Source organism: Rhipicephalus microplus, chromosome 3 (genome assembly GCF_043290135.1).
Source record: "Rhipicephalus microplus isolate Deutch F79 chromosome 3, USDA_Rmic, whole genome shotgun sequence".
NCBI classification, from domain to species: Eukaryota; Metazoa; Arthropoda; class Arachnida; order Ixodida; family Ixodidae; genus Rhipicephalus; species Rhipicephalus microplus.
In genome coordinates, this window is record NC_134702.1 from 225,325,665 (window position 1) to 225,341,712 (window position 16,048).

A 16,048-nucleotide genomic window follows, 5' to 3' on the forward strand; every position below is an offset into this window, starting at 1 on the left:
ATTTTCAGCTGGTTATTTGGTACGGCTTCGTGAATTGACTCCCTGGCATACGTTTTCAGCGGAATACATTGGTATTTCTAAGGGGATTTTAAATTGTTCTTACATTATAACTGCATATATCTGTACACTGACACGCCCGCTGTATACTGCCAGCGGAGGCCAGGAAAACGGCTGTCGCTCGGCATCGCCACTCCGTAAATGAATCTCTGGCATTTATTCACTTTCCACTTACTTTCGGTACAGTTTAGGTAACAGTTAGAAATGTTGCAAAGCTCAAATGCAGAAACTTCAAGCATCGCAACTAAGCTGCTTCGAGAGAAGCCTTACCCAGTGCCCCGTCCCAACGAGGCCTATCTTGCCAGCTGCGTCGGTGTACATGCTGTCGGCGCTTTTTCTTTAGTTAGGCACAATCATAAAGTGTAAGAGTGACTGTAGAGTACAATTTAGACATCCCTGATCCTAAATCAACCAATAATCCACGTGCGCGGTGCCCGCACAAAGAGCGGCGACGATTGATGTGTCGTGCTTTCAGCAACGTAGGCTGTTACCGAAAGCTGTCTTCTGAGCGCAGGAGCCAGTACTTCTCTCACTCGTATGTATTAACACGCAAATTTGAGCTGGTAATTTGGTACGCCATAGTGAACTAACATTGTGGCATACTTTTTCAGCGGATTGCATCAATTATTTCTTCGGCGGTTTCTTAGTTGCAGATATCGATATAACTGCAAATATGTAATCTGGCACGCCGAATGTGCACCGCTACCCAATATTCACTTGTGTGCGCGGATATCTACCGAACAAGACATTTAAATTATCTGTACATGCCGACCAGTAGCAAGTGTGAGAACCGACTATCAAAGCGAAAAAAAAAACTATCGGCAGCAACAGCTGACAATCTGTGGCTGCTCCTCCAGTCGATTTGAGATTTTTCAAAGTTAAGATGTGGATGCTTCAAAAAACTTTGTGCTCTTGCAAATATCTGCACGTCATTCGGTGCCCGGAAGCCGTTCGTCACTGTCTAATCAAGAAGCTATTGTTATTTGGAAAGGAATATCGTTTCAATCTTGACTGTGCGACTTATAAACATTAAACTGAACGGTGCGTTCTTTGGATGAATAGTCATTTTACAACCCCCCCGCTCCTAAGTGTGGCGTAGTGAATAGCCTACTCAATTAAAAATCTCGAAGTGGCAAGTTCGAATCCCGTCTGTAGGCGTTTTATTTTTTTCTTAATTTTCATTTTTTTTATTTTCAATGTGAATAACGCGTTCGAGGCTCTAACCACTGAGCTACCACAGCGGCCAAAAATGTGAATGCACGCTATTTTACTTATATGTTTTTATATTTATGGCTAATGGGCACCCCCGTTTTAACCCTGCGAAGAAATTTTGCGCAGAGTACTGGGACGCTGCCACTCGTCCCAGTATCTGTGCTGGGAGGCGCTGGTACCAACGCCATACTGGGCCCATAATCAGGCATGGCGCTGGACGCTGGTACCCAGTGGCGCTGGTTTTTACAATAGGGCAGCTGCGTTCGTTCATGCGTCCATACATGCATCTGTCTGTGTATTCATTCGTCCATCTATTCAACACTCCAAGTACCACCATCTCCCATCATTTCATCATATATTCCCCATATAGAAGCACCGCCTTCCAGCGGACATTCCAAGGACTAAACAAGAGGTTGCACACGCACACTTTCTTACGGCTTGCGCTTCGGGTCTACTTCCCACCTTTAACTACCTCGAGTTCGTGGTATATAATAGTTCACTGTATTCATGGCACTGCGACCCAACTCTCGCTAAACCTTTCTAAAACGAAGGAGGTTACGCCCAGCGAGTATAACATAGCAACCTTTTCCTGTGAGATAGTGCGCACTGTACATGCTAAAGAATGCTGTTGCGAAATGAGAGACAGAATTCGGCTTTTACTTTCTTAAGGCTTGCGCTTCGTATCTACTTCCCACCTTTAACCACCTCGAGTTCATGGTATATACTGGTTCATTGTAATTATGACACTGCGGCCAAACGCTCGCCAAATCTTTCTAAACCTAAGAAGGTCACACCCAGCGATTATAACGTAGCAACCCTTTCTTGTCACATAGTGCTCCATGTACATGCCAATGGCTGCTAACGGGGATTGCAGCGTGCGCGTTAAAAGCCGAATGCTCCTGTCTCTCATTCCCCATTAGCAGGCATTGGCATGTAGATTGAACACTATCTTTTATTGTTTAACAACGCACAGAAGGAATCTCTCGCCGGCACCACCTAGGAGGTCAAGATGTTATACTTGTTACGTACTACAACGGCTGCGAGGCACGAACGGGTGCTGCTATAAGGAGCTTCGCCCCTAAAAGAAGGTCGTCAAACGCTTTTGGGGTTTTTTCAAGCCGCACAAGACAGCAATAAATTTGGCATGTTGCCATCGACCTTCTTTTGAACTTTTTTTCGACATTTATGGAAACTCACGTATCATATTCATCTACACAGACGCGTTGTCAACGACACGCGGTTGTAGCCGTCGCGGCGCGACGGTGCAACGGTTCAAGTTTGTCGCTGTCGCTCGACAATCACGTGCATGATGTTGAGCCTTGAGTAAGGGCGCTCGGTGCGGACGAGTTCGGCGTGCTCGTCGTGAAATGCAGAAGGAACAATTCAGGATCAAGAAAAACGTGAGCGCGTCAGGCGCCGTCAGACTGTGCATGGATATTGCCATGCAAGATTGACACTATCTCTGCACATCTTCTGCGACAAAAGCTTCATCGCGTTTCCGCATCAGAGCGTAAAGTTTTGCAGAATAAGTTAGTGAGATGCAAGCCATCGGTGTCACACAAAAATCTTCAATTCCTTTGGCAGCGCCTGTTATTTTGGTAAAGAAAAAGAGGCGTCCTGGATTTTCTGTGTTCATTACGGGCGTCTCAACTCTTTAACCGAGAAGTACCCGCTCCATCGTATCGATGATGTCACCGACTACCGACATTCAGTCTCCCATTTTTCTTCGGTAGAGTTGTCGGGCGAGTATTGGCCATGGATACGACTGATAAAGAAAGGACGGCTTTTGTTGCGCCTAACGGTTTATTTGAAATAATTGTTGTGCCACTCACATTGTGTAATGTCCCGGCAAAATGTGAACGCTACATGAATACTGTCTTGTGGAGCCTTAGATTGGAAACTTGCCCACGTTACCTGGAAGATGTGCTTACCACCAGGACAAACTTTTGGGGAATATAATTGTCACCTCGGCGTTGGTTTAACATGTTTGAAGAGAGTTGCTTCGACAGTGAACGTAAAAATGAATGGCGTGTTGGTCAATGTGAAACACTGGTTTTGCCACACCTTGTAAAAAACGCCGGCGTCAGGCCGGACCCGAAGAAAGTTTATGCATTTATCAACTTCAAACAGCAGCAGTCTTCCCGGGAGCTGCGAAGCTTTTTGTGGCTACGCTCCTATTTTCGCCAATTTGTGCTTAATATCTCTGAAAAGGCCCAGCCACTGACTCACTGGTTTCACAAGGACGTTGCTTTGCTGTAGAGAGCTTTGTTTAAAATGTGTCCTGTGCTGGTGCTGCCACTTTTTGCCCGAAAGCTTCCTAATATCCTCTACCCAGCCAAGTTTCTGTCTCCCCCTAATCTGCATGCCTTTTCTGGAAATTCAGTCAGTTACATTTATAGACACACCTACGCGCTACATTGTACCTACGCGCTACATGCCCGGCTCATGTCCATGTCTTCTTCTTGATTTCACCTGAGACATTTTTAACCCCGGTTTGTTCCTTGGCCCAATCTGTCCTGTTCTTGTTCCTTAACGTCCATCTACATAGGTAATTACTTTGCCTTCTTTGTCCCTTAGTGCGTATATACTTCTGGCTTTGGCTATACCGAATTTTCTATTAATCGTTTTGACGCTTGCTGTGTTCTTTACAGCGTGTTAAATTCTCTCCCTCTGTGTTACCCTGATGTGTAGGAGCCCCTTCACACGGGGCAGTATCTATTCGCTGGCGCGTTGTGGTGCAGCAGTAATGCGAATGTTTCAGAGGCGGGCTAAACCCAGATGCAACGTTGAAATCTCCATCGCTCACCTGCGCTGTGCATAAAGGGACGAATCAAAATCGCTAGTTTGTACCGTGAATGAGTTATATAAGGTATTGGTTGCCTGCAGGCATTGGATGTCATGCTTGTTAGTTTCATCAGTGAGCTATAGCGTTCTCTGCGAATATACAACAACGTCAATCGTAGTTCCACTTGTTGTGCGGCACCATGATATCAATATATACAGACCTGCTTTGGGGAAAATATGGTGTTCATTTTTAAATTTATGAATAGAGCGTCAGCGAATGCCCGCACGAAAAAATCATATACACCACCATCACTTACACGTCTCGCACTGATGGGCCCTTTTTAAAGTGAACCAATCCTTTAGCGTGTAATATAATAGGCCTTTGAAAGTGTGATAACATAGCAGACGCCATTTAGCTGGCCAAGGTCTACCTGAAAGCTGATAATGTTGATATCTATCAGTCATGGCTTCGGCACATGTTACCTGTCCTGGTAATAAAGCAGCGAAGGTTGCTGCAGCTTGAACATTGTGAGTGATGTTCTATTGAGTGCAAAAAACAGTCAAAAATGGACAAGTCAACTGAACACATATTCAATCTAACCAGCATGCCACCTGAGATCACGAGCTCACCAGTTCCAGATGATCATCATCTCCTACATCACTGGTTGTGACAAATTGGAGCTCGTCCGCCAGTACAGAGCTCTTCTCAAGATTCAGCGTTATTTTGTCGTTTATATGAACAACCAAATCGAAAGCAGCGTCCCTTTCTTGAAGCAAACTTGGGTAGACGAAAAATTCCCCTGCGTGCAAAACACCAACAGCTAAGTAACACATCAGTGAGATTTCATGTCATATTAGAAAAGCAAAGATATCAAAATTTCTGAATTAATATTGCGAAACGAAGTGTACCGGAAAAAATATGACTAAAATCACGTATACGCCTCTCGTATTCTTTCTGCCACCAATATATCATTCATTCAGAACTTATTCAAGACAATATACAATTGTCTTAGAACACGCAGCAAAAGGCCCGAAAGGTGCCTGACTTGGCTGCATTACCAAGACAGCAGTTGCGAGAGTGCATGACGTCATTCACATATTACATAAGCGCAATATCACTTGTATGGTACAATAGTAGAAATTAAAAACAAAACTTCGATTTAGCTGCTTTGAGAGGAAAATAAACATAAAACATAAAAGCAACAAGACAGTGGTAAAAATGTGGCAGCATCTGTTTGAAAAAGACGGATTCTGCGATATACAATGCGCAGCATGTAACAACAATTCAATACGTCAAGCAGTGGTTACAAGCACTGGTGTGAGCTGAAGCAAAAAACGCTCCTGGCAGTGCAGGGGAAGGGAAGTAATAATCACAACACTTAAATGTCTTTTTTGCAGAGTGGTTGCATTTGAATAAGCTTTCCGCTATTAGTTGTTACTTTCGGTGCAACATTCTTCAAATGGTGTTTTTTTTCTTCAGCCCCCACTATTTCTCGTCATCTCTGTTTCACTTTTTTAACGCATTTCCTGTACATACATGGCCGGTATAAAGCAGCTGCTTTGTTATTTATTCCTTTATAGTAACGGCCAGCGCAAACAGAACACGTAAAAAAGAAGAAAACAACGACACCATCATTTTCTGTCAACTGAATGTTTAGTGGAAACCGGCATTATACAATAATTTATTCTGCTTGATGCCTATTATTATGCTTCCCAAATCAGCTATGCTGATGACATCGCGCTCTTTACTTCAGCCAATGATATTCACGCACTCTATCAGACCCTGCAAATATACTTATCTGAAGTGGAACATTGGCTTGACGTTACCTAATTTTCTATATATGTGAACCTGTGTGCATGTTAGTATTCGCTTCAAAGGGACCAGTACACACGTCTCTCTCATACAAAAGTGAAAACATCCCACACGTTTAAAGTATGAAATATCTAGGAGTGATATAAGATGCTCTGTCTTATGGCGAATTCAGCTAGAATATATTGCAGAAAACGGGGTTCGCGCAAATGTCATGTTGCGGAGAATAAGCAATCGGAGATTAGGAATGCATGGAGCCACATTATCAATATATCACATGTACGTAAGACAGATTCTACAAATTGGGTATGTCTTATATTTCGGGGAACCTGCCTCATGTTCCGCTCTCTTGTAACTCTGAAGGAGCAGGCACTACACATGCGCTTAGTGCTTCGTAAACTTGTGGCAAATAATGTTTTGTCCACGGACGCCAGAATTTCCTTGACCGTAACTAAATTCAGAATATTGGCTGTGCAATCATAATGAAGAGCATTTGAGTCCCCTTTGAAACGTAGTGCAACCGTTTTCGTTGCACAATATTGGGTATTTTTTTATTTTCAATGGCCTACACTTCAGACACCTCAAGTAAATATTGTACAGTCTCTTCTCGATACACTGTCTCTTTAATTAGGGAGGGTAGTCAGTTTGTTATTCAACCAATTTTCTTCAAGTCTACTTTGATGACATTTTTGTACTAGTACTAAACACCTACTATGTAATACATTAGGAGTTACCTTACAGAACTACCTATTAGGAATGGAAGAAAATGTCATCAATGCGATGAACGCATGGCTGAGAAATGAAAAGAATGGCATATTATGCCCCACTCTCGACTGGTTCTTTTCTCTCCGCATTTCAGATTTCATACTAATCTTCATTGCAGAATATTTAGCTTCAGTAGGGACCATTGGTAAACTGGCAACATAGAAAAATTCCGCCGTAAGAATAACGAACTGTTTATCAGTGTGCAGTGCGCTTACAAAATCCGGTGAGTGCACCGAAGAAAAATGCACCATCTACAACTCAGCTTCAAACCCGGCCCTTTAGAGTGAAAAAAGGGCATTCTACTCGTGAACTACTTTGGCGGAGCTACGCGTTACTCTTAAAATAACGACACATTGCGGAATACCGACCACCACCCCACAAGCAGATCGACCCTGTCTGGACTTCACTCCCTGTGCATTGGTGCTGCGACCGTTCCGAACACTAGCCTGTTGTAGTACACTCTATGTATGCGAAACGTAGAGCTTTACAGCGGTACTAACGGATTCTAAGCACAAAAATAGGCCTCCACCAAGGTCATTATTTTCAGGCAGTTTGAGTAAGTTATCTCGCAATTTTTATAAATAATACCTCCCCGTGTTTCAAACTAAGTAACAGTGAAGCGTTTGCCTTTGGGACTTAGATGGCGAACGGATTCTCCTGTAAGCATTTCGTCATTCTGAAGATGCATAGTCCTGTGATGAATTATTTTAATACACGTGCAGATTTCATAATTGTACGAATGCCAGATCTGCAAAAACTGCCAGAATGGGCAACAAACTTTTAACTTTTCTGCAGCCTGGTCCTAGACCAGTCGGCTAGGAGAGTAATAATGAAATATCATTCCTTTTTGTCAAAGATAAAAGCTAGTTTGAGGAAAACCTGAAATGTTTGCTTCACGTAGTCTCGTCCTCTTTTAGAGCAAGAATGTGCAATTTTCGCCCTGTTTCCACCTGTCGGTGATGCTGCTGCAGGGGCTGTGTGTTTGGTTAGGTTACAGGTGATGGCCAGTAAACACTAGCGGCGAGCATGCGATAATAACAGGCCCAACGCTTTCGCACGTTTAGTGTCACATTAGCAACAGTTATTTTCTGAGATAATCGCGATCTAGAGAACGCGATAAAATTTACTGAAGCGTTCACCACCATTCTTTTTCTGTGTTATCATTCCTGTAACAACGCGTCAAGACAACCGTAATTTTCGTGATAAGGTCTATGAGTTTATTCCATCGTTTTCAATTTGAAGGCATACTTCCTGATATAGTCATTTACACATCTGACGGTTTAAGCAACGTTCACAAGTGAGCGGTATATGATACATGACACTGCAGCCTCAATTCATGCAAGCTGAAAGGCGCTTTTTTCCCTCTTTTAGGGGCGAAGCTCCTTAAAGCGGCACCTGTTCATCCCTAGTAGTCGTAGTCGTAGTCGTAGTGTGTAACCAGTGTTACATTTTGCCCTGAGGGGTGGTGCTGGTGGTAGATTTCTCCTGTGCTTTGTTGAACAATATAAAGTTTACGGCGTGCGCGTTAACTAAAAGCCGAATGCTCCTGTCTCTCATTCATCATTAGCAGCCATTGGCATGTAGGTTGAGCACTATCTTACAAGAAAGGGTTGCTACGTTATACTCGCTGGGTGTAACCTCCTTAGTTTTAGCAAGGTTTAGCGAGCGTTGAGCCGCAGTGCCATGAATACAATGAACTAGTATATACCATGAACTCGAGGTAGTTAAAGGTGGGAAGTAGATACGAATCGCAAGCCGTAAGAAAGTAAAAGCCGTATTCTTCTGTCTCTCTTTTTCCATTAGCAGCCATTGGCATGTACATTGAGCACTATCTAACAGGAAAAGGTTGCTACGTTTTACTAGCTGTGTGTGACCTCCTTGGTTTTAGAAAGGTTAAGCGGTCGTCGGGCCGCAGTTTCACGAATACAGTGAACTAGTATATACCATGAACTCGAGGTGGTTAAAGGTGAAAGGTAGACCCGAAGCGGAAGCCCTAAGAAAGTGTGCGTGTGCCACCTCTCGTTTAGTCCTTGGAATGTCCGCTGGATGGCGATGCTCCAATAGAGGGAATACATGATGAAAAGATGCGAGATGGGGGTACTTGGAGTGTTGAATAGGTGGATGATCATTGATGATTAGTGGAGTTTATTGGCGCAAGGGCCAGATGTGGCCAAAGAGCGCCAGAGCGATGATAATGAATTGTACGATGTGCAGTGTAGATAAAACAGATATGATGTGGCTGTAAATGGGCCTAAAAACAGTCGCTGTAGGTGCGTAAAAATATGCTGCGGGTCGATTATGGTAGAGGGTGGCAGCGGTCATATCGTTTACAGCTGAATAAGAAGGATGCTTTATGTTTGCGCGTAACTTTATAAAATAAGTGAAACTGCTATAGGATCGCTGTAGGTGAAGTGACCACTGATTCGACTCTACATAGAGACTCTGGATCGGACTTGTCCTGAAAGCACCGGTTGCCAGTCGGATACCCAGATGGTGAACGGGGTCTAGGATTTTTAATGCACTTTGCGTTGCGGAATGATAAATTATAGAGGCATAATCAAGGCGCGACCCGACAAGGCTTTTGTATAACTTCAAGAGGCACTTTCGATCACTACCCCATGTTGTACGTGATAGGAGCTTTAGGAGGTTCATCGCTTTCAGACATTTCATTTTTACATGTTTAATATGGGGAATAAACGTGAGCTTAGAACCTAAAGTGGTTTCTAGGAATATATGCTCGCTTCTCACAGAGAGTTGTTCTCCCTTGATCATAATATTTGGAAGTGGCATTGCCCCTCGTTTGTTGGAGAAGAGTACGCAAGTACTTTTCTGGGTATTTATTTTAAAACCATTCTCATCCGCCCATTTAGAGAATTTATTCATTCCTGCTGCACTTGTCGTTCACAGATAGACATGTTGCATGATTTGAAACTCATCTGCACATCATCAACATACACAGAATAAAACATCGCGCTTGGAATGACTGACTGCAGGGAGTTCATTTTTACAAGAAAGAGTGTGCAAATAAGCACGCCCCCTTGCGGAACACCAGTTTCTTGGGTAAATGATCTAGAGAGAGCTTTTCCCACTTTTACGCGAAAGGTTCGGTTAGACAGATAACTTTTAATTGTGTTTAGCATGTTCCCATGGATGCCCATGGCGGCAAGATCGCGTTGAATCCCGAATCGCCATGTGGTATCGTACGCTTTCTCCAGGTCTAAGAATACCGAAAGCACAAACTGCCTATGAATAAATGCATCTCTGATGTATGTCTCTATGCGAACGAGGTGGTCTATTGTCGACCTCCCCTCTCTGAAACCACACTGAAGGGGGTCTAGTATACTGTTACTTTCTAGGAAGTGGGTTAAGCGCCGGTTTACCATTTTCTCATATAGTTTGCACAAACAGCTTGTTAACGCTATTGGCATGTAGCTGGCGGCCAAGGACGGGTCTTTGCCTTGTTTAAGTACCGGGATGACTATCACTTCTTTCCATGATAATGGAATATATCCAGCTTCCCACATGGTATTGAAGAGGTTTAGGAGCGTTTTTAGTGCTTCTTGGTGATGATACTTGATCATTTCGTACGTTATACGATCGCCACCTGGCGCCGAGTTGTTGCAGTACGAAAGAGATGCCTTAAGTTCAGCTAATGAAAATGGGCAGTTGTAAGCCTCCCTGGAGCAACGTTTAGATTTAAGGGTTTGCCGCTCTTCACGTTCTTTGAATCTTCAGAACGTTTCTGTGTAGTGCGATGCACTCGAGACGTATTCAAAGTGTTCGCCTAGGCAGTCCACCTGCTCCTCCAGGCTCTCCCCTCGGCTACTTACCAAAGGTAGGGGGTGTGACTCCCGACCCATTAACTTCTTTACCCTATTCCAAACCTTCGTTTCGTCGGTGTAAGAATTTATACCGGAGATGTACCTATTCCAACTTTCTTTCTTTTGCAAGGCGACGCGTTCTTCTGACTTGGGACTTAACCTGTTTGAAATTGCTGAGGTTTTCAGCCATTGGGTAATTTCGGAGTAGTCTCCAAGCTTTTTGTCTATTGCGCGCTTTCCGACAATCGTCGTTCCACCATGGGATGCGACGTTTATTGGTCATTCCGTTGGTCTGCTTGATACATTTCACTGCAGCGTCAATAATAAAACCTGTTAGGTATGCTACAGCATCGTCTATATTAAAATCAGCAATCTCATCTCCGTCTAAAAATGTAATTTCTCGATATAATTCCCAGTTGGCTGACTTGGTGTTCCAGCGAGGAAAGTCAGGTGAGCATGTATCTTCTTTTGTTAACTTTAACATAATCGGGAAGTGGTGACTCCCAAAAGGGTTCTTGAGAACGAACCACTCAAGATATGGAATTATAGCACTCGAGACAATACTCAGGTCTATGGAAGAGTATATGTTATGTGTAGTGCTATAGTACGCTGGTTCTTTTTTGTTTAGTAGACATGCACCTGACTAAAACAGAAAGTGTTCTATTAGGCGTCCTCGCGCATCTAAACGGGAGTCGCCCCATAGGGGATTATGTGCATTAAGATCACCAACGACTATATATGGCGGAGGAAGTTCATCAATGAAGCTTTGAAATTGTCTTTGAAAGTTGATAGCACGGGGGAATGTAAATAGAGGTAATTGTTAGTAGCTTCCCGAACAGCACTGCTCGGACAGCAACTGCCTCAAGAGAAGTTCGGAGGTTTAATTGCTTACAGGCAACACCTTTATCAACTATTATAGCGACACCGCCCGACGAAGCGGCAGCGTCGTCACGGTCTTTGCGGAAGATGGCATAATGCTTTAGAAAGTTTGTTTGTGTGGACTTGCGATGTGTCTCCTGAACACACAGCACCTTTGGAGTATGTTTATTAAGAAGTTCTCTAATATCATCGAGGTTATGGAGAAGTCCTCTCACATTCCACTGTAAGATCTGTGTATCCATTTTAGATGTGTTTTGTGCTGTGTGCTCAAGGATGGAAAGTTAGCTCACGGACCGTTTCCAGGGGCCATGACACGAGATTTTTCTTTTTTGGATCGGTCGATGGAGTCACGCCGGTCCTTAGGCGCTGGCTGCGCCCTCACGCTCGGTGTTGTGTCCATTGCCTCTTGCGAGGCCCTGGAGAGGCGCTCTTGCGAGCGCTGCATTTGTTTTGAGGGCCTCGCCTCAAAAGACGAGACCTTCGCGGCCCCCAGCCCGGAGGTTGGTGGGTCTTTCTTGGATGGCGGAGCAGCACTGGCTGCAACTGCCGAGGGGGCGAATGGCGTCACCGCTGGCTCACTACGCGTGTGCCAGACAGGCGCCAGGGGCCGTCGTGGCGCTGCCCCCTGACGCGCTACTTCGGCAAAGCTAGTTTCTGGTAGACAGGACACCTGCCTTCGTGCCTCCTTAAATGAAATGTTTTGTTTTACCTTAATTGTGACAATTTCCTTTTTCTTTTTCCAGGACGGGCATGACCGCGAGTATGCGGCATGTTCCCCATTACAGTTCGCACAGTGAAGAGAGTTTTCACAGGCATCTGGTGTGTGCTCTTTAGCACTGCATTTCGCGCAAGTTAGGCGGCCTCGGCAGTTGTGTGAACTGTGGCCGAACCGCTGGCATTTGAAACAACGGGGGGGGGGTTTGGTTTAATGGCCTCACTCGAAGCTTGATATACCCAGCCTCAACGGAGTCGGACAGTACACTTGAATTGAAGGTAAGTATCAGGTGTTTAGTCTGGACTTCTTTGCCATCACGCCTCATGCTAATTCGTTTTACGTTTATGACATTCTGTTCGCTGAAACCCTCCAGTAGTTCAGCCTCCGTCAGCCCTAACAGGTCATCATTTGAGACGCCACGGGTGGTGTTCATGGTTCGGTGTGGGGTTACAATTAATTTGGTATCTCCAAATTTCACTAGGTTAGGCAATTTTTCATATTGTTTCTGGTCGTGGAGCTCCAACAGAAGGTCACCACTTGCCATTCTCGAAGCTTTATATCCTGGGCCAAAGATTTCCCTCAAAGACTTTGATACTAGAAAAGGTGAAAGTGTTCGCACTGATTTGCCGGGTGTGTCAGCGTGGATAACATGGAATCGGGGAAAAAATACTTTCTGGTTACCAAAAAACTGCAAAACTCCATCGGTGCTCCTCTTTTCTGAGGGCGATCAGGGAGGGGGGGGGGAAGGAACAAGCCATATTTAAATGCTTACTTTCGGCAGCGGCGCCAGCCACCCACCATGGAGTCCTACAAGGGAACGCTGCAGGGTCTGTAAGTACAGGCCCCGCAGACGCCAGCTGTACGCCACCACTATAACCGAATATGGTGTATCCAAGGTAGGATAGCCACACAGGGTTAGCTCTTGCCGCCAGGAAACACGGAAGTCAATGGAAGTGAGTAGAGGACAGGAAAAATTTAAAGTGAGAGAAAAGACGAAGATGTGAGATGGAGACAGAAAAAGGCAACTGCCGATTCCCCCCGGGCGGGTCAATCCGGGGGTGCCGTCTACGTGAAGCCAGGGCCAAAGGGGTGTGTTGCCTCTGCCGGGGGGCCTTTAAGGTCCAATCACCCGGCGTCGGCTCAACCCCCAGGATCCCCTTTTCCCCGGACACGGCAAAGCCACGCACGGCTAGGCGTGGGAGAGAGTAGAAACTCCCCCGTTAGCTCTGGTCCGTGGTGTCGCTACACACCAAACGCCTACTTGCGCAGGCGCCCCTGTGGGGCGAATAGGTGGACGAACGGACACACAGACAGATGCATGGACGGACGCAAGAGATGGCTGCACAGACGGATGGACGCATGAATGGACGCAGGAGCAGATGCATAGACGAATGCTGGAACGGGCGCACAGATGGACGTGCGGACGCACGAACAGACGCACGCACGGACGGGCGGATGGACGCATGGGTGGCTACACAGACGCACGCATGGATGGACGGAAGCAAGAATGAATGGACGGAGGGATGCTTCGCCCCACTCTCCATCATTCGCTCCGTGGATAAGCTGCCATTTTTTTCGGCCTAGCTCCCCACGTCGTTCACTTTAAAGCAGTTTTTCTCGGTCCATTGTTTGCCGCGGCTGAAAAATACCTCTTGAGCGTCGTGCCTAATCGCCGCCTTATTGAGGCAATGTAAGGCCATGTACGTCTAAGAAACGACATCGTGAACACGTCATGGTACAGAATGAAAATTTTAGGATTCAAGGGGGCACTCAGAAAAATCAGTTGGAGACCCACACCACCTCCATCATTGTAATGTACGTTTATCACATAAATATGATACGTTATATACTATAGATAGTTTGTCTCAAATTAATAAATAATATAATCAAATAGGCTTTCCTATGGCATAGGGCGAAGTTTGCACTGATTACAATAAGCCGCGAACAAAGACAAGAAAGAACAATTCGAACTGGCCGCAACACATTTGCTTTTCGTATTTTGCACTGTAGTATCAGCGTAGAAGGGATTCTCAATTCCCAGATTAAAGTGACCTGTATTTAATGCAAGACACAGTACGAGTTCAAGTGGAATACGAGAAAGAGACGAGAAAACAATGAGAATAATACAGTGGACATATATTGTGCTTTATAGTTTCGTCTATGAAACGAACACTATAACAATTGCAAGAGGAAGTTCCATAGTTGGGAAATGGTGGAGTATAACTATACATTCTATGTAAACCCTTCACAAAATACATACCTACCTGCACGAGAACAACGAAGAAATTGTAGAATGAACAACACGAGAAGCATCATTCTACGGCTGTAGAACTGAGGGTAACCTTGTTCCACTCTAGTGTTGCTCGCCTATAATATATACGTCCTGGCAATGTTGTGTAAGGTATTGTGCTTTGCTATCTAGGTTAACGAGGAGAAGAGTGAGAAAGTTAAACACAACGAAAAACTCAAACATTGTTGATTCTATCAGCGGAGTGATGTATCACCGAACCACAGGAAGGGAGGCGAGTTGGTTTAGGTTCATAATGAAATGGCAAGGCGGCCACGACAGAAGAAATACAAAATACGAGACGACTACACATTACATGTCATTTCGTCATCCAGTCTCTTGTGCTTGTTCCAATGCTCTGCCCCCTTTTCATTTCAGTGTGATGTTTGGTCCTTGTTCGCGCAAAAAATAGCAGGAAGAGTGCAGCCTCTAAACATTGACGTGGCAATAATGATGTACGTACGTGTACTGTAAATTGTCTAGTCACCACAATATTTCGCTATATTTTGAAATTAAAATGTCTCGTTCGCGTAAAGCATGCTTCCTGCCATATTTTGACCTGACACCGTAGAATAAATTCGTACAAAATCAGGCATTCAAACCCCATTGGGTACTATTGGCTGCAGGCAATATCCAGGCACTTTTATTGATCAGACACTTATATGAATTTCCTGAGATTAGGAATAATGTAATTTCAAAGTTCATTTCTAGCGGTTGTTTGAAAAAAAAGGTTTGCCGCCAAGCAACACAAGAATAATTAACGACAAAACTTTATGTACGTCTCGCCTCTTATGAAGCTTATTTCATGAGTGCATGCTGGCACATATAAACGCATGTCGACGCTCTCGCTTGTCACATACGTAATTGTTAACGTCTGGTCGCGGCCACGGGTCTTGGTGCACGACCATGTGTCACGACGCATGAATGCAGAGTCCAGGTTTAGTGTGCGAATTCTTTTCAACAGCCCACATAGTAGCTTAAAATTACAATTCTCAACCAATACTTCTTGGCAGTATTGTTAGGAATAGAATTTCGGAATTTCATCTGCAACGTAAAGACCCCATCGATCACGCTGTCACAGTTAGGGGATGTTCTTGCAATGCGCGTGGCATTAACGTTCCGGTACATCGCACGCGCGTGTTTCTCTCTCTCTCGCTCTCTCTGTGTGTGTGTGTGCGTGTGTGTGTGTGCGTGTGTGTGTGTGTGCGTGCGTGCGAGTAAATTACTGCTACAATCATTCTATGTACGAAAGTTGCAGATTACTTGCAAACCCATCATTAACCAGCTCCTCTAGCTTTGCGCGCTCATACCTGTGAAGAACTGTGCCCCTCCTTCTTGCTGCCTTACAGCTACGCAGTTCATCATTGCAATAAGTCGTTTATTCGCGTTGAACCTTCACAGCATCTGGTGAAACAAAACTCAAAAATAGTGGCTTGAATGCTACCTAATTCAAATAATGCCACTTTTATCGCCGTGATATTGTTGCTAGGGGCTACTGTTCATCTGCAGCCCACAGTTTAGTGGAAAGTTCTGCCGTAGCAATAACTTGCGAATTCGTATGCGTGCTGATTGACGTGTGGTTTCTCCTAAAACACTTTTACAAAGTGTAATGCGTGAGAACAAACGGTGTGCGCTAGATGCGTTTTTACAACCACCTATTTGAGTGGTGTTTCGTTCACTGTCTTTTCTGTTTTTATACCGTAATTACCGAATTCCAA

At 44.6% G+C, this 16,048-nt stretch overlaps 1 protein-coding gene across 5 annotated transcripts in view; it reads right to left on the minus strand.

Annotated features, from left to right (window-relative positions):
• LOC142804141 (venom metalloproteinase antarease TserMP_A-like) overlaps positions 1-14,444 on the minus strand; it is a 151,790-nt gene extending 137,346 nt beyond the window's left edge. For all 5 annotated transcript variants that reach the window (XM_075890744.1, XM_075890742.1, XM_075890743.1 and 2 more), the window contains exons 1-2: positions 14,308-14,444; positions 4,684-4,853 (exon numbers count right to left, since the gene is read on the minus strand). In XM_075890744.1, coding sequence (XP_075746859.1) covers positions 4,684-4,853; positions 14,308-14,359 — 222 coding nt within the window. In that variant the 5' untranslated portion in view covers positions 14,360-14,444. The remainder of the gene's footprint in view (positions 1-4,683; positions 4,854-14,307) is intronic.
• Positions 14,445-16,048: the final 1,604 nt, after the last annotated feature.